Raw genomic sequence first — 18220 nt, 5'->3', positions numbered from 1 at the left:
CCACATCAGCCCCTGTGAGAAACTTGCTAGCTCCTGCTTTTTATCTTCTTTGGCAGGATGCATCTGTGTCCTCTGCTGCCCTGCCCCTGTGCCAGTACTGAGCCAGAGGGTTCCAAATGGCACCCCAGCACCGGTATGGGCCAGACCAGGAAGAAACCCTGAAGCAAGGCTGCCCTCTTCCCCATGACACTTTTGCCCCAGGTTGCAGAGTGCAGTGGTGCCTGCTCGTGCCAAGGAAAGTTAAGCAATAACTAGGAGATGACAGCGAGCAAGCCATGGGCGCTGGAGGGGTCGGGAAGCCTGCTATGCAAAGGACATTCGGGCACAGTTCACCCTGACTCCCCGCTGGTGCCCGTCCAAAAGCTCATGGTGCCCCATGCAGGGACACGGAGCAAGAGCCAAAGACCATGCTGGGGGCTCCAGCTGCCCGGGGGCGGGAGGTGAGGGGTACAGGCACAGCCAAGGGCTGGCATAGGGAAAAGCTGGGCAGCAGGAGGAGCAGCTCTGGTCAAGGGGGCTGTGGCAGGGTGGGCTGCCGGAGGGGCCAGCACTGGGTCTGACAGTGTGGGGTGAGAGCTAGGTCTCTTGGCAAGGAGGGAGCATCACCTGGGCACGGGCATAGGGCCTGGGGGCGGCGGGCTCTCCCAGGTGGGACAGGACAGGGACGGGGGTCTCCAGGGCAGATGCAGGATGTCAGGGTGGAATGGGGCCAGGAGCAGGGTGCAGGAGGGGTGCCAAGGTGCGGCGCGACGGGGCGGGGCGAGGCGGGGCGGGGGGCGCCTCGGCGGGGAGCCCCTCCCCGGCAGAGGTGGGGGCCCAGGCGGCCGCCCGCCCCGGACAGACCCCGGGGGCCGGGGCGGAAGGGGCGGCTCTGTCCAGCCCTGCTCGCCCCTGCTGGGGCCGTCCGCGCTGCGGGCTCGGTGCGGAACTGTGCCGAGCTGTACCGAGCCGGGGACCCCCGCCCGCCGCCGCCCCCCGCCGGGACGCGACCTCCGGGGCACGTGCCCCGCGCCCGCCTGGTGCGTCCGCGGCACAACCGGGAGCGACCCCCGGCCCCTCCTCGCTCCTGACCCCATTTGCGGCTCCCGGAGTCCCGGCGGCGGAGCGGGGGTTGAGAACCACGGGGCGGGGGCAGGGGTAGAGTCACTCGTGGCCCCCGCAGCGTGGGAAAGCTCTGCGGGGAGCGTGGATGAAGCCAGGCAGGCTCCCAGCCTTGGAGGAAGAACCCCCTCAGGGGGCCTCTGAGACTTGTCCCCCGCTTAGGGGGACCGGGGCGCGTTTGGAAAACTCCAGTTTTGCCGCAGTGCTCCGCTTCGGAAGGTTTTTCGATGCAAAACCTGGTTCTGTGGCTAGAGCTGGTTTGTGCCGAAACTGCGGCCGGCTCAATGCACCCCATCCAGAAGGGATGCAGGTGGTGTGGCCATGGTATGGGATGGATCACCCCGGGCCACCTAGCTCATGGGTCGGGGCAGGAGGAAACCAGCAAGGGCACGGGAGCTCTGCGCAGGGTGAGGGGACGGGCTCTCTCCGGTGCCTTGGTCGGGACGCGTCGGTGGTGACCCGCTACGGAGAGGCGCCCGAGGTGGCCGGGTGCCAAAAGGTATAGTGGGCAGGGTGGGGCGATCCCGGTATCGCCGCCTTTCCCGGCAAACACCTTGTCAGCAATCACCGCTGAACTTAAACAAACCACAAACCTGGGCGCTGGCACTGTGTGGCTGGGCCCTGCAGCAGCTGTGGACGCACAGTGGTGCCAGAGGACAGGGTGAGTGCTCCTCTTCATCCCCCACAGCCCCTCTGGTCCCTTACGGGCACCTCCTGCCTGGCTTCCCACCCCCCTGTTGCCAGGACTCCCCATCCCTTCTTGGTGCTCTCCCACAGCTTGTTCCTTCCGGGCAGGAGCTGGCAAGTGCCTGATTTTTCTCTCTGTATTTCCTGGTTGGAGGCAGGGCAGGCTGGGTGGTCCTGTGACCAACGACACCGACAGCTTCTTTCTGTGCCCAGGTGTCCACTGGAGCTGCTGCGATGGAGCTGGGGAACATCCCACAGCCTACTTACGGCCCTGGCCTTGAGGAGCCAGGGAGCAACCCACCAGGGCTGGTGGCAATGGCACACGGCTTCCTGAGGCTGGTGCAGCCCAATCCTCTGCCCATAGGTGGGTGCACAGCAGCGGGGGGGGGCTGGCAAGGGGGTGGGGGGCTGCTTTGAGCTGCCTGGTCCCAGTTGAGCCTGAGCCTTCCTCCACTGGTGACTGTCCATCCAGCATTTTAACACCGGGGTACTGGGTAAGGAGGGGTATGGCTGGGGGAATCAGAGTGGGATTCCCAAGGATTGCTATCTGTGTCCTGCCCATATCCCATCACAACTGTCACTGGGGCTGTCTCAGCTGGCCCTCAAGACAGGCATTGGTGGTAGTCCCACCTTGCAGATTCCTGCCCTATCCTCCCTCCAGATATTTTAATCCTAGGCCCCAACAAAAGTGCAGAGGAAAGCCCACTCTGCCTGCAGGGTCCTTGTCTGACTTGCAGTTCTCTGTGCTTGCTGGCTACCAAGAGCAGCGTATCCCAGTGCCAGTGCCCACACAGCAGCTCTGTGGGGACTCCCTGCTCACTGCCCAGCTTGCCAGAGCTTGCTCTTGCTCCTCCACATCTGAGGGGACAGGGATGAATTGCTGGCACAGCTCTGCCCTGAACTTGCCACTATCAACTTGCCTCAATGGCTTTGTGGCCTTGTTCATGTCACACAGATACCAGGGTACAACAAGTGGCACCCTGTGTCGTCGTGACTTGTAATGAGTCCATGGGCCATGGGCAGGGCAAGCCCTGGGGATGAAAGAGACTTTGTCCCTGCACCCACCCCACGCAGGCAGTGCCCTCGTGCATTTCCTTGAGGCTGGGTTGCAGGAGGACAGCCCCAGGGCAGTGCCCCTGATGCCCAGTTGGCTGAGGACCCCCTTGTTCTGTGGAACCCTGAGAGTCTGGGTGCTGGCAGCACTTTTCCCAGATGCAAAAATGCTGTGCAGCATGTGGGCTGGGCAGGGCAACTGGAAAGAAGAAACATGCCAGGCACTCAAAGCTGGTCTGAGCCACAGGTGATGCCTGGGACTGGGAGTCCATCCCTGAGATGAGCAGAGTGTGGGGCCCCCCTGGAGAGCCCCCCCGGGCCTAGCACCTGCTCACAGCCCTCTCTGCTTCTTATTCCCCAGAAATGATTGATTTTGGGCAGTCCCAGATCAAATTGAACGAGGAGGATATCAAGGAGGTGAGCAGGCAGCCAGGGCAGAGGTCTGGCAGCCCCAGACCACCATGAACTGGGGGATGCTAGTAAATGCTGCTCTGAGGCTGAGCCCTGGATGCCAGACAGCAGCAAGGGGAGATATGCAGCCCCCTGAGGGGACCCGTTCTGCCCTGTGTGGGTTTGGACAGGACCCTCAGAGCTGAGGAGTCTTCAGGGGCACCAGTGTTATGCTGCCTCTCATTCTTCTTATCCCAGCTGCTGCTCTACGAGCTGGGTTTCCTGGTCTGTGCGGCCATTGGAGTCCTCTTCATCATCATCGTGCCGCTGGTGGGATGCTGCTTCTGCTGCTGCCGCTGCTGCGGGAACTGCGGGGGCCGCATGTACCAGAAGCAGGAGCCGGGGATGGGGTGCCGGCGTGGGGCACTCTGGGCCTCCGTCCTTCTGGTCACCGCTTTCCTCCTGTGAGTGCTCTGGCCGGGACGCTCCGGATGGGACCCAGGGGTGGGTGGAAATGCCGGCACTTGGTGGCCGTGCCAGGAAACTGCTATTGTTCACAGGAGTAGATCCCGGCACGGCGGGACAAAGGACAGGAAGCGGTGGCGGTGGGAAGCTGGCCCCGGGGGGCTGCTCATTGGCAGGGCACAAACCTTTCCAGACAGCTTTGCCACGGGGAACTGGAGGTGCACTGGGTACTGGGCTCCCCAGTGCCTCAGTTTCCAGCGTCCCTCTTCTCTGGTCCCTTAGCTGTGTGCAGGGCACTTGCTGGGATGCACTGGAAGCGGAGGTTCACTGGCGTGCTCCAGACCCTGCAGGCTGGGGTCGGTGTGGGTGGATTTGGAAGGTACTGGTAGGAGAGCATCAGGATTAAGTTTCCCGTGCGCTGACCCTGCCACCCTTCCCTTTTAGGGCTGGTGGTGTCTGTGCCTTCATCAGCAATGCCCGCTTCTCCCGGGCCGTGAACAGCACCTTCCCCAATGTGAACAACACGCTGGACAACATCCGCACCTACGTGGCCTCCATTCCCCAGGCATGCCTGGTCCCCCCACCACGGCTGGGGTGCCTGATGGGGGGCAAGGGGAGAGGTGTGGGGAGCAGCCTAAATAGCCCCCTGGGGAAGGGCAACAATAGGGCTGGAGTGAGGGGAGGGTCCCCACCCACACTGACACCACATCTCTATCCCTACAGCAAGTTGATTTTATCATCGACAGCAGCGACGTGCCGCTGGGCCATGTCAACAGCAGCCTCCAGGGTGTGTGTGTGTGGTGGGTGGGGCTGGGGGGGCTTGGGCAGTGGGGGTATTGTGTGGTTTTGCCTTGCTGCCCTATGGATGGTTGCTGACCCTGGGGGTCACTGGGCTGGTTCTTATGGGGGTGTCCAAAGGGATTAAGTCTGGGGGCTCCTTCAGGCTTCAGCTCTGCTCCAGCCGCTGCTTTTCCCCGTTCAGGCTCCTCTCTGGGAAGGGTGATGCAGGTGGTGGCAGGGTGGGGGTGTCCCCTCTGACCCCCACCTGAGGGGTGGGTGAGGGCTGGGGTGCTGGGGGGCACCAGTGTTTTCACCAGCTTTCTGCAAGCGGGGGTCCTGTCAGTGACACCACCTCTCCCATCTCTGCAGACATTGGGCCCAACCTGGGCAGCATGATCACCTCACGCATCAGGAACAGCACAGACGGGGCTCTGGGGTCCCTCCAGAGCCTCTTGCAAGGTAATGGCCCCACTCTTGGGAGGCTGACAGGGGACTTGGGGATGCTGGGGCTGAGAGCTGGGGTAGGTGCATGTTTGGGTAAGGCTCCCAGGGAACGGGATCCATCTGGCCTCCCAGTTGCACCCTGGGGCAAGTGCTGGGACTTTGGGGGTGCCCCTATGTTGCATTTTTTTATGGGTCCCTGAGGTTCAGCTTGGTGAGAATAAGTCCCTGCCACACTGGCAGGATAAGGCCCTGAGCCCCCTGCTGTCTCCCCAGGGATGGAGAAGCTGGAGGCCACCTTCTACGACATCACCACCAGTTGCTCAGACCTTGAGGAGCTGCAGAGCCAGTTCGGGCAGGGGCTGGGCAGCCTGCGGGACAGCCTCAACCAGACCCTGCAGCGCTGTGGCTCCCCCTGCAACAGCGTGTCTCTCAATGGCCTCGCCTTCACCGCCAACTTCAGCACGGTGAGGAGGGGCAGGGTGCGGGGTGAGGGGCCCCGTAGCCCCTTCTCCATTCCCCTGTGGCTCTCTCACCCCAGGCTCTTCCCTGCAGATCCCCAGTGTGCAGCAGCAGCTGGAGGCACTGCGTGATGTCTCTCGCTCCAGCATAGTGACTGATTTAGAGAAGGTAAGGGGTGTCCCCTAAGGGACAGGCTCTGGGCTGGGTGCTTGCAGCACTGCTGGGGCTGTGCTGACAGGGGTGGCTTGGGAAAAGCCCTGTGGGGAGTTCATTGCTGTGACATGGAGAGAAGGGCTGGCTAGAGGTCTGCTCACTGTCCCCACTACCCCTGTGCACTGGTGGGTGGACTGGGTGCTCTGGAGGTCCTGGCTATCCTGTGCACTGGGATCTGAGGCCAAGAGGATGTGCTGCTCAGCTCTGGGTTGAGGGCAAGGGTGTGAGCTGTATGCTGTGCTCCCTTGCTGCAGGTTAACAGAACACTGAACACGATCTCTGAGAAGGTGCAAGAGCAGGCCCAGGATGTGGTGGCAAGTAAGCAGGGCTTTGTGTGCAGTGTGCCAACTTCTCCTCTCCCAAGTCTCCCTCCTCCCTTTTCAACCCACCCCTGCCTGGTGGACTTTACCTGCTGCCAACCTGCTGCTTGCATCCCTGGCTGTCCACAGGTGCCATTGTGCCAATGCCATCTTTGGCCATGATTGTCCCTATCCCATCCTCTCCTGGTCTCCGCTGCCCTGCAGGACCTGGGCAGCAGCTTGTAGTGCCAACCTGTCCCCTGCAGAAACACAGGACCAGCTGGGCTTCATCAGGCAGGAGATCAGAAGCTTGCAGGAACAGTTGCCATTCCCGGATGTGGAGGAGAAAGTCGAGGCCTGTGTGGGCAACGCCACGTTGGTGCTGGAGGAGTACAGGAGGCCGATCATCACCTGGGATAGGCTCAGGTAGGTGAGGGGCTGCTGTACCCCCAGCTCTGTTGTCCAGAGAGGCTCAGGTTCCTGATCCTGATCAGGACCTCCTGGAGGTGGGAGCTCACTGGGTGGTGGAGCTGAGGGTGCAGGATAGTCAGAGCTGTACCTTGCAGCTGCCTGTGCCCCTTCACTGCTGGAGTGTCTGAGGCCTTTTTCCCCCCCAGGAAAGCAGCCAGTGGACCGTTGGGTGCTGTTCAGGGTCCCAGATCCTTCTGTCTGACTCCTGCTCTTTGTCTTGCCCCAGGTTGATTGTGTGTGCCCTCCTGTGCTGCACGGTGCTGCTGGTGGTCTTCTGCAACATTTTTGGGCTGCTACTGGGGCCCCTGGGGCTGAAGGAGGGCGTGCTGCCCACAAAGCGCAGCGGCCTCTCCAATGCTGGCGGGAACTTCTTCATGGCGTGAGGCTCCCTTTGTTGCTGAGGATGTGTGTGGGAGCGGTGGGTTGGGTGGGCAGGGCTGGTCTGGGAATGCTCAAGCTCCTAAATCATCATGTTACTGCAGTCCCATTATATTAACGGCCCGCCCCATGGCAACTCCCCATGCAGCGGTAAATGTGAAGGTAAAACATGGTGCTGGTGAGAGGTGTTCGAGGGGAGCCCGTTTGCCCCGTGCTGGTGGGGGCTGGCACTGTGTGTGTGGTCCTGCGGCTCTGCAGGGGAGTGCTGGCTTGCAAAGCTGTGGGAAGCTATTCTGGAATCCAAGCTCCAGGTTGTACTCTGGGGGCTGAAGGCAGAATGGAGACGTGCTTGGAGGAATGATGGTGTTCCTGGAATTGTGGGGGGCAAGGGTTGTGCAGCCCCTGGGCTTTGTGAGCTGGGGCACAGGGCCACAGGTGCTGACAGCATTTCTGTCCCGGCAGAGGGGTCGGCTTCAGCTTCATCTTCTCCTGGCTGCTGATGCTGCTGGTGATGATCATCTTTGTGGTGGAGGGGAATGTCTACATGTTATTCTGCGAGTCCTGGCGCAACCAGCAGCTCTTCCAGGTGAGCTTCCTGTGGGGACACACTCCTGCCCAGAGCCACTGCTGCCTTTCCGAGGGCTGCTGGTGGAGCTGTGGCAGCACTGGCCATTTGGGATATCCTTCTGAGGTGTTCTGCCCTGCACTGTGTCTAGTTTTTCCATCTCTTCTCTTGCTCTTAGCTCCTGGACACTCCCGGCCTGATCCCTGGCTTCAACCTCTCAGAGCTGCTGGGACAGGAGGGTGACACAACAAACTTCTCAGAGATATACAGGTGGGTCCCAGCCCTGGCACTGTGTCTTTGGGGAGGGCTACAGCTGCTCAATGCCCTCAGATGCTCTCCAGGAGGGGGGCAGCTTGCCCTACCTGCTGTGGCTGTGGGCAGGCACTGATGCCAGGGAAGGACCAAGGTGCGACCTGCCTGTACAGGTGAGGACATACTCCTGGGAGGGGGTAGCTTTTGCCTGCCCTGTTTTCAGCCCACGCCCCCATCCTGCAGGCAATGCCAGCAAGATGCTTCTTTGTGGAAAACTCTGCACTTGGACCAGAGGGTGTCCCTGGATGAGCTCTTGAATATCAGCCAGGTGAGCCTGGAAGGCGGGGATGGGGGCACAGAGCCAAGGGGACAGTGAGGGGCCAGCACATGCTCCATATGGCCCCCTTTGCTCTGGCAGTACACAGGAGAGATCTCCACGGCTTTCGAGGAGATGAACATCACCCTGAGCCCCATCTCCCTGCTCAACCAGACACAGGAAGACATGCTGCTACATGCCAGTCAGGCTGGGCAGCCCCCTGACTTCACCCTCACCCTGGAGCAGGTGGGCTGAGGGCAGCCTGGTGTTGGGATGGAGGGGTTTGGAAGTGGGTGGAGGATGTCCACTGTCACCTACCCTTTGCTGCTGTGGTAATCCTACTGCAGGCTCTCATCCATGTCACTCCATTTGGCAACCAAGCACCCAGAAGGCCCTGACTCCACTCTGCCCCACAAAGATGGTGTACAGCTCCCCTCAGGAGGCCCATTCTCATGGCTTTGTCTCTGCCTTTTCCAGCTGGATCAGAACATAACCCAGGGAAGCCTCCTAGATCTGGCCACAGAGTTGGAGCAGCTGGCAGAAAAACCGGTGAGAGACCATGGCACTCCAGGGCCATGGCCACCCTATCCTCAAAGCCACTGGCTGCGGGGCTCCTCTGTCCCTGCCTGGGTGTTGAGAGGAGGCGATGCCCTTCACCCTCGTCCAGCTCTTTTCCCCAGCCAGGCCCATCAGCTGGCTATGGTGGGGCCTGGACCTTGTGCCGGGGGCACTGCTGACTGTAGCTTCTCCAGGACATAGATGTGAAAAAGGACCTGGAAGATGAGGCTCGTAAACTGAGGGAGATGGACAAGGAGATGCAGGGGAACTTCTCTGGACCAGTGGTGAGCGATGCTGAGGGAGGTCCTGTGGGTGCTGGCTTGGGGTTCCCTAGAGCTCGGAGCCTGCTGACATGGTCTTGTCTGAGTTGTGGGGTCCACACCTCTGACCTCCCTCTCTTGGTCCCCAGCAAAGCCTGAAGAAGAACATCCACTCAGTGCAGAGCGGGGCTGCCCAGCTCGAGGTAAGCTGCACAAGGGGATCTCCTGAGTGCACCCCAGTCCAGGGCACCCTGCAAAGCGCCCTTGAGGTCCTGCAGCGGAGATGGTGGGGGTAACCTGCAGTCTAGGGGGCTGGTGGCTGCTCATGGGGCTGCTCATGGGGCAGAGGGAGGGGGCCGATGTCATGGACCCTGCCAGGGACAGGCTCCCTTCACCCGAGGTACTCGGGCACTACCAGTGTGTGACTGCTGGGAACACCACAGCTCAGAGAGGCCGTGCCCCAGGGAGTGCTGCTGTGCAGCGTAGGGACCCCACTTGCATCACACTGCTGAGAGCACCTTTCGCCCCAGGGACAGACAAGAACTGCACTGGACAAAGCCAACAAAACCCAGAAGTTCCTGGAGAGGGAGACTCCTAACATCATCAAGAATGTGAGCTTGCCTTGTCCTGCTCCTGAGCCACACCATGGGGATGTGATTGCACCCCCACACCAAGACCTCCCTCTGCACAGGGATGCCAAGCAATGTCTGGCTGCTTGTCCTGCCCTGTTGTCTTCCCTGGGGGTTTCCTGCACCTCTGGGTGCCCCTGCCCCTTATGGCACCCCCAGCAAGGGGATGGGGTGGGGTGAAGCATGCAGCCCCGTTGCTGCTGGGTTGAGGTGGTCTGAGAGCCCTCATCCTGACATGGAGGGGACATGGGGCATGGAGAGGGCTGGTGGTGCAGCATCTCCACTCTGTGCTTCCCCCCACCAGGAGACGCAGGCCTTCCTGGAGCAGCTGTTGCATTTCTTTGAGACCTACATCTCATGGGCCAAGAGCAGGGTGAGTTGAGCCTTCCTTGGTGGGGTAGAGGGAAGGGGAGGATGTGCTGCAGGGTTTGGTGGATGCTGACATGTCCTGTCCCCACCCATGTGTCCAGCTGACAGAAGATGTGGCACGCTGCAAACCCGTAGCTCAGACCCTGGATAATGTGGAGGTCATTGGCTGCGACTACATCATGGACTCTGTGGTGAGTGGGGCAGCGGTGTGTGGAGTGAAATGTGTGTGTGGGGTGGCTGTGAGGTCCCCTTGTTTTCATCATGCACAGGATGAGGGATGCAGGGAAGGATGAGGGATGCACAGGAAGCAGGGCTCAGCTTCTCCCCAGCGGATTGCTGTGGCTAAGAGCAAGCTGTGAGAAGGAGTGGGTGGTCATGGGGGAGCTCTGAGAGCAAAAGATATTCTCCCAGTTGCTGTCTAGCCCTAATGGCTCTCCTCCCAACCCCCCAGAATGCCTTCTGGTTCAGCCTGGGCTGGTGCACATTGTTCCTGCTGCCCAGCATCATCCTGGCTGTCAGACTCGCCAAGTTTTACCGCCGCATGGACATTGCTGATGTGCACAGGTGAGGAGCAGCCCCACCCCCTATGGCCACACTGGGTCTGGGGTCCCCTCATGCACTACCAGCTGTCCCTTCATGTGCCTCATGGTAGCCTGTGGGGCTGATCCTAAAGTAACATGGGCTGACTTGGGACCCTCAGCCTCTGAGGGTGGAGATGTTCTGGAGAAGAGCCTGGTCCTGCCGGCTCCGAACCTCTTCTTTGGGCAGATGAAAGTGCATCCAGCTCCCCTTGGAGGAAGGAGCTGGCAGGGCTGCAGCCCCAGTCTGGCTCAGGGGTCCATCACCTGCCTGGCTCTGTTTTGCACCATTTTTGTGCTGGGGCCCCCAAACAGGAGCTCAGCTTCATGCTGTGCAGAATGCAATGTGCTGCATGGATGGTGTCCTTGCCACGAGGGTGCAGTGCTTGCTCACACACCTGTGGCCACCGGTGTCCCAGGGCTGACCCCCAGCCCTCTGGGACCCTCTGACCAGCAGCTCCACTGCCACTCCACTGCTGACCCCTGAGGGTAGTGAGCAGTTTCCAGTTGGCTTTCCAGCTCCTGAGGGCTACATCTTGGCCCTGCAGTGCAGCCAGTGTGCTTGGGGCTCCCCAGCCCTGGCCCTGCACAAAGGCTCAGCTGCCTGGGAAGCTTGGGGGAACTGAAATTCTGGCATGGGGGAGCTGTGTGCTGCTAAACTGGTGAGTTCAGCCTGCCCAGGGAAGGAGCAGGGAGGCTCTGGGGACAGCAACATTCAGAGGGGCTGTAGGAGCCCATGCTCTCTGTTCAGGTCAGGCATCCAGGATGGAGGGGACCACAGCACCCTGAACTCTCCATGTTCTTCTGTGACCTGGGGGAGACCTTGTCCCACCAGGAGATGCTGGGTTGTCCCAAGAGTCTTGCTCCACTGACACTGTCCTCTCTTTTTTCTCCCCTCCAGGAATGAAGAATTTGAGATGTAAGCTATTTACACTGCCAGGTCCCTGTGTGGGATGGGGGGCAGATCCTGTGGTATGAAGGGGGACAGGGCAAAAAGAGAGGTGGGTGAGGTGGGGAACAGGGTGAGTGAGTGCAGGCCAAGGAGGGTGCTGGTACCAGGGGATGGCTTCGAGGGTGAGACCTTTGCAGTGCACACTGTTCTGGGGTTCCTCCATCATCTTCCCACACTCCTAAGTTTGGAGGTGCTGCTGCTCCCAGTCTCCCAGGCTGGTGGGTTTGGGGAGGCTGTCCCCATAGCCTCTTTCCTGTGGGACTGGGTGATAGGAGTGGGATGATATTTGGCCATCCTAGTGCATCCTGGGCTGTCCCTTGCTCCCTTCTGTGGCTGGGGGTGATGTAAGTGACCTTGGTTTTGCAGGCCACCTGCGTTCAACTACTACGTAATCCCCAGGCCATCCACAAGGCATTAGCCCCTGTCGCCCACAGATGGAGGAAGAAATGGAAAGGCCCCCCGACTTGAAAAATGTGACTATTTATTTTTACAGGGAGCCTGCTTCTTTCCAAGGCTGTGATTTTTGGTGTCAAACAATAAATGGGATGTTTGTGTGCACTGCAGGATGTGGCTGCACTCCTCAGGTCTGGCTGTGAAGGACACAGGGGTAGGGACAGGGAGGGTTCCCCACTGCTGGCACAAGCTGGGGCTGTGCCTGGGACCAAAAGGCTCTTTCTGGGGTTCTCAAGCGTGCTCTGCCCACAGCCAGCCCATGGGTTGATACAGGACCACTGCTCAGCATCACCAGGGCTGGGTGACATTCCCCTCACCGGGCAGCCCTTTTCACTTGTGGCTGGCTGGGTGTCAGGTCCTTTCCTGGGAAAAGCCACACCAAGAGCCTCCTGTCCATGAGGTGCCACCCCAAGCTGTCCCCAAGACATGAAGCACTTCCCTCTGGCAACCCTGGTATGTGGCATCCGTGCGTTTCCAGTTAGTTTATGGGGTACCTGCAGCCCACATCTCCTTCCGTTAGGTACAGTGGCATGGGGACTTCCCGTGTCCACTCCTGCACGTCCCATGCTCTGCACGGTGAGAGCTGCATGCACAGATAAGCCAAGGGTGACTTGGTCTGCAGCCTTGGGGTGAGTGCAGGTGTTGCTCCTTCGTGCAAGCACAGGGACCATCCCTGTCAGGCACAGGGAATATGCGTGAGCAGCTTGACTCATTTCCTTTGTTGTGAAGTCCAAGTCTCTCTTGAGCAGAGTGAGAGGGCCAGGTCGGTCAGCTCACCCTCTGCTACGTGCATCTGCTTTATTACTTTTTCCAATTGCCTTCAGATCTCCTAATCGCTGGTTTTTCCTTTGGGTGTTATCTGAAGCTGCACTGGCCTTACCTACTGCTATCTCCCCTCAGCACCCATCTGACCGCAGAGAGAGCCCTGTGCTTGCCTATTACTCAGCTGAATCTTGTTCTTTGGAGTGGTTTGGTCACTGCTCCCCATAGGGATGTCTACCCTTTCTGGTCCTTGGGGATTTCCCGCATTTCTTGGAAAGCATTCAGCTCAGTTTTGTCTCTTGCTCTCCCCTACCCTGAACCCTCAGGCTCCCAAATTCTGACTGCTTCCTGCCTGTTTAGGGCCCACATGTGAAGGTCTCTTTCCCCAAGCCCCAGGGTGTCCCTACCACATAGCGTTCCTCGCTTCCTCTTCCCTTGCTGTGCCTCGGGGACATCAGCCCACACAGGATGGCTGCTGGCTTCAGTTTCCTCTTGCTGGCTTTACAGGCATTGCTCCTTCCCTGCTCTGCCTTTTCTTCTCTGCAGAGCTAGTGCTGGAAGGCAGGGAGCTTGACCCTCATTCACTGTGCTACTGTGACCACCTGCATCCAAACCCAGCCTTGGCAATGAAGATCTCCCCCCCCCAATTACTGCACAGCCTTTGCCAAAGTGTGTGGCTTGCCCTCAGCAGCTCTCCATTCAGTGCTGCCCCAGGCCAGCATCCCTGTCCTTGGAGCAATGGCTCCGAAAGGGCTCTCGTCCGTCTATCATCCTCCTCCTGAGCAGCCCTGGGAGGTGGGTGAGAGCAGTGTCACGCAGAGCCAGCAGCTGCCTGGAGAAGAGGCAGGGACAACTCACAGTGGCTGCTGCCAGCTCTCCTTTCAGGCCAGGCTCCCTTGCTCATGTGAGCAGCAGCTGCCAGAATCAGGTGGCTTCCTTGTGTGGGAAGGAAACTGGCAGCATCCCACGGCCACAGCACCCCCTTCCCAACAAGGAAGGTCTCATCAATAGCCAGCCAGCCTCTAGGCAACCGTTGCAGCAGTTCCTCTTCCTCTTTGCCAGACTTTTTTCCACCACAGGGACTTTCTGCAGCCAAGCCCTTGTCTGGGGGAGGCCTTGCCGCATCTTTACAGTGGTTTCACAAACCAGGATCTCTCCAACAGCAGCTCTGACACTGAGTGCCTGGCAGCAGGCTCCTGCTGGGCCAGACAAGTACTTCCCATTGCTAGTTTTCCAAAAAATGGACAAGTTGCAGCTCTTGAGAAAAAAAATCCCCCATCCTCAACTCCATCTTGGGCCCAGCCACAGCTGTGCACTGCATGGATGGGCCTTCTCTGCAGCATACACACTTCTGCCTGCCTGTGCAGACTCCTGCCTCCGTGGCTTCAGAGTGGTAAGTAGCTAAGGGAATGGGCTGTCTGAGCACACTCTCTGAACCCCGCTGTTCCAGCAGTGAGCCACGCTGGGCAGTACCAGTGAGCTGAGGTTGTCCACTTTTCACCAGAAGCAAAACACAACCACCCTTTTCCCGAGGGTGTGCACCCTCACAACATCCACCACCACCTCAGCACTGCTTTAGGAACCTTTATTTTTAAAAGGAGTCTGTCTTCCACACTTCAGACCACTCTCAAGAGGACTAATGCAGATGAATCTCCTCCAGCCCAACAAGGCAAGAGACAGCTCCTTTACACCACAGCCCAGAATGCAGGGGCAAAGCCATAGCTAGGGTCTCCCTCCTGGTGGAGGGGGCCAGGCAGAGGGTATCAGCGTGAGGGCTGGAACCTGGATCTTCCTGCACAACTGCTCTCAAGTTACACCGACTTTGCAAACAGAGGCACAATATGAGCCAGACAACCCTGACAAAGCCCCTTTGTGTGCAAAGGGCAAAGGTAGAGGAGATGGGAACAGAGGGCCTGGGTGTCCTGCAGCATAATCTAAGCTTCCACAAAGGAAAGTGAGAGGCAGGGCCAGCCCCAAGCTCACACAGGCTGTTGCCAGCTTCTCAGCTCAGAAGAGAGTTTGGGTACTGTCTGGGATAGAGAGATAAGGGAATTAGGCCGCTCTCTTCAGCTAAGTAGCTGCAATCAGTCACAGCTACAGGATTGATCCCAGAGGAACTGTGGTGAGACAGCGTGCAGAGTGCTGCAGCTGCCAGCACGTGTGCTGGGACCTCCAGTGCCACACTGGCATTTAGCATCTGACTGAGCCCAAAGAAGCAGGACTTGGTGACCCCACTGCAAGAAACATGCCCCCTTTCTCACAGGCAGAACTTAGAGGCACCACCCAACTCACTGAGCAGAGAATGGGGAGGAAGACTGTGTGTGTCCCTGCCCATCACTCCACCACTAGTCCTACAGGATCAGGGAAGTAGAAGTGGATATATAAAGGAGCCAAGCAAACTGAAAACAAAGTGCTTTGGGCAGGGAGCAGTTCTGTAGTCCTGTAGTGCAACCAGCATTTTCATCTGCAAATGCACCTGGCATTTGCTCCTCCACTGGGCACACACAATTGCACTTGATAGGAATAGCCAGAAAGCCTGCCCTGGTTCAGAGGAGATCCCCCAACCCCAGCCACCCAACAGGCTCTTCGAGATGCTGCTACAGGGAGGCTTCAGAAAGGAGCAGGCTTCCATACTGCTATGCAGGGTAGGATTTCCTGGGGTGCATGTGGCTTTCCCTTCCTCGTGCACCCAAGGCTTGGGATCACGTTGTCCTTCCCCCTGTCACACGCTGTCATCCTGTACCAGTGCCGAGGGTGAGGAAGTCCTTGCTATTGGTGGCTGAGGGACATCATCAGCTGCTGCTTTTGAGGGGACTTTGTGCTCTCGGGGTGGGGTAGGAGGGGGGAAGGTGGGACTCTGCAAGGCATCCAAGTACATCTCGTGGACACTGGGACGCTGCACAACCCTTTGCAGCAGTGGCTTAAGCAAGCCCACAGTCAGCTGGTTCCCCTCGCTGGAGAAAGGCACTGGGTCCTCCTGGGAGTGAGGGAGGTGCTGCAGGACCACGGTGAGGATGTCTGAGGCAGTGAGCTCAGCAGGGCACAGAGGCCACAGCCTGTCCAGATATGGGTCCAGCTCCCGGTGCTGGGCAAACTCAGCCAGCAGTGTGGTGAATATCTCCTTGTTAAGCAAGGGGCTGAGTTTGGAGAACTTCTCTGCCACCTCCACCACCCGCTGCCACCGCTTCAGACGGATAAGAAGGTGCAGAGCTTGCAGCACAGCCTTAGGCCGCTTGCTGCAGAGCAGCAGCTCCAGCTCCATCTCATTGTCTCCCTCGCTGTGTTTGTTCTTCCGGGCCAGTACTCCCAGTGCTCTCTTGTACAGCGGCACCCGGCCCTCTGGGCCCTCCTTGCTGCTGTATGCCCAAGACGTGCTAATGTACTGCTGGGTCAGCTCCACAAAACTGGGCAACCACTTGGGTTTGAACCTCAGGAAGGAGGCGCAGATGAGCTCAAAGAGTGGGACCATCCCATTCTGACCCGTGTCATCCAGCTGTGGCCCTCCCAGAACCTTCTTCCACACCTCTGGGGTGGCCCTGGCTACCAAGAGGCCATCTCCATTCTGCTGCAGCTGCAGGCAGCTCCTTGTGGCCTTCCAGGCAGCCTTGGGGAAAGAGGCAAAGACAGAGTTGAGGTAGGCCAAATTGTCCTTGTCCATGTCAGAGTGCAGAATGCGGCTGACCTCCTGCTCCACCAGTTCCTTGCAGTAGCTTTCCACCTCACTCTCTGGGGCACACACCACACAGGTCTTGAGGAGCTCCAGGCTCATGTAGCTCTGCATCTCCAGGCTCATTGTGCTCAACAGCTTGGCATAAGTGTCTTGTAGGCCTTGGGCTGGCTTCTGTTTCTGGTGGAGGCTGTGCTGCAGGATGGCAGCCAGGGCCACAGGAGCCTGGAATGCACCACCTTTCTTCAACTTCTCCACTGTCAGCTTGGAGCTGCTGAGGCTTCTCCTCTGGTAGTATCTGCAGGCCTCCTCAAACACCATTTCCACCAGGCATGGTTCAGGTCTGCTGCTATCTTCAGGTTTGGAGAAACAAAAGCTATAGATGCCAGCTTGAGTGAGGAGCTGGATACCGTCCTCCTCTCCTGGGGACTCCAGGAAATGCACCTCTTTCATGCTCAGTACTTCTTTTTCTATGAGCCTTCCACTGTTCTGGTCGACAAGGTAGAGGACTCCAGCCAGCACACAGGCCAGGATGCTGCCAAAGGTCTTCAGCCGGACAGGACTCCCCTGGGCCAGGGAGCCCACCTCCAGGTCAAAGACATGCCTCTGTGTCCCATCTGGCTCCACCATGTTCACAGCACCCTTTGTGCTCACCAGCAGCAGACCCCCACTGTTAGACACAGCAGATGTGTGAATGTCCAGGGGTGTAAAACCTGAGAGAAGGCCCACAGAACCCAGCAGGAGTTTTCTGAAGTCTGACTCGCTGCTGGAGTGCAGCACCTTGCTATGGATGAAGCCTGCAGAGGGGGCTGTGATAGTGAGCTTTGCTGTCTCAGGATGCCAGATGAGGAGGAATTTGGAAGTGGTGGCAAAGCCGGCAGCAGCAGGCACCAGGAAGATGTGCTGAGGGGAGGCCAGGACCTGGTACTCAGGGCTGTTGTGCAGGACCATCCTCACGGTACCCAGCCTCACGCCTTGCTCCCCCACCTCCAGAGCACGGGCACAGACACAGAACCTGAAGGCACACTTGCTCATGTCCGAGTGGGCACCCAGGGGCGGCCTCTCCTCACACCACACCAAGCTGGCTCCCTGGCTGCACACGGAGACAACTCGTGCCCGGGCACCCTGGCAGAGCTCCAGTGTCTGCAGCAGCTGCCAGCCCACAGCCACCACAAAGTGCCAGACCTCGGTCCGGCCGTGTTCCCACACCATGGCCAGTACCCAGGAGTCCAGTACCACAGGGCTCTGCAGGAAGAGCAGTCCCACAAGGGCTGGCTGGGGCGGCTGCCAGCTCCTCTCCAGGTCGGTTCCAGCGATGCTGTGGCGCTGGAAGGCCACCACCCGGGGCGTGGGGGGCGGCTCGTTCTTCTGCAGGACCAGGAGGTGCTGCCCGTCGGGGCTGGGCTGGACGTGGCAAGGCTCTTCTCCGCGGCACAGCAGCTCCCGCAGCCAGTGGCCTCGGCTGAAGTCGCTCAAGTCGGAGACCTGCCGCAGCGTCCCGGCGCGCTTCATCCTGGGGCACCCGCCCTGCCACCAAGAGCGTGCACCAGGGCGAGCCGGGGTACAGAGCCCCTGCTGCCGCCCGGTCCCCGCACGGAGCCCTCCCGCAGCTCCACTCTCCAGGCTCCCTGCAGGCCCCCAGGGACCCCTCGGGCACCTTCCCCCCGCGGCGAGCCTGTTCCGCGGGCACCAACCCCCCGGGGACCGGCCGCGCCCCCAGCTCCCCGGACACCCACCGCTCCCCTGGGCACCCGGGGACCCCCTCCCGCCGGGACCCACCTGCCGCCGCGGCGGCTGCCTACCGGGGCCGGGGCGCCCCTGGCCGGGGCCGGGCTGGCGGCGGCTCCGCTCGGCGCTGCGCAGTCACGGGGCCGCGGGTTTCCGGGCAGGGCCGCGCCGCCCCGGGCCGCCCCTCGCCTACTTCCGCCGCCGGTACGGGGAGGGCGGCGGGGTCACGTCCTGGGGCTGTCCCGTGGGCTGAGGGGCCATTTGCTGCCGCGGGGCGGGCGCGCCAGTCCCCGGGGGGCGAGCCGAGAGCCCCGGCCGGCCCGGGGAGGAGCCTCCCCGCCACCACCCCCGCCCACGGGAGCCGCGGCCGCGCGGCGGGACCGGCGGGCGC

General features: G+C 60.1%; 2 protein-coding genes across 3 annotated transcripts; one reads left to right on the top strand and one right to left on the bottom strand.

Moving 5' to 3' along the window:
- The first annotated feature begins 1176 nt into the window (after nt 1-1176).
- LOC113961702 (prominin-1-A-like) lies at nt 1177-11780 on the top strand. The gene is made up of 25 exons (XM_027672187.1): nt 1177-1762; nt 2002-2152; nt 3203-3258; nt 3490-3695; nt 4141-4261; nt 4420-4483; nt 4846-4935; nt 5194-5384; nt 5473-5547; nt 5847-5910; nt 6158-6317; nt 6589-6741; nt 7203-7326; nt 7484-7575; nt 7801-7885; nt 7976-8119; nt 8351-8422; nt 8626-8715; nt 8841-8894; nt 9222-9302; nt 9625-9693; nt 9791-9880; nt 10141-10253; nt 11169-11186; nt 11586-11780. The coding sequence occupies exons 2-25, from the start codon at nt 2023-2025 to the stop codon at nt 11635-11637; spliced, it is 2394 nt and encodes a 797-aa protein (XP_027527988.1). The 5' UTR covers nt 1177-1762; nt 2002-2022; the 3' UTR covers nt 11638-11780.
- HPS6 (HPS6, biogenesis of lysosomal organelles complex 2 subunit 3) lies at nt 11684-18172 on the bottom strand. 2 transcript variants are annotated; one of them, XM_027672185.1, is made up of 2 exons: nt 17881-18172; nt 11684-17628 (listed from the first exon to the last, which is right to left on the bottom strand). In XM_027672185.1, the coding sequence occupies exon 2, from the start codon at nt 17611-17613 to the stop codon at nt 15157-15159; it is 2457 nt and encodes an 818-aa protein (XP_027527986.1). In that variant the 5' UTR covers nt 17614-17628; nt 17881-18172; the 3' UTR covers nt 11684-15156. The 2 variants fall into 2 exon arrangements, with proteins under 2 accessions (XP_027527986.1, XP_027527987.1); XM_027672186.1 differs by having other exon boundaries at nt 17904-18172.
- Nucleotides 18173-18220: the final 48 nt, after the last annotated feature.

Source organism: Neopelma chrysocephalum, unplaced genomic scaffold, assembly GCF_003984885.1.
Source record: "Neopelma chrysocephalum unplaced genomic scaffold, ASM398488v2 Primary Assembly neopelma1_97390, whole genome shotgun sequence".
NCBI classification, from domain to species: Eukaryota; Metazoa; Chordata; class Aves; order Passeriformes; family Pipridae; genus Neopelma; species Neopelma chrysocephalum.
This window is presented reverse-complemented; position numbering and strand designations above follow the sequence as displayed.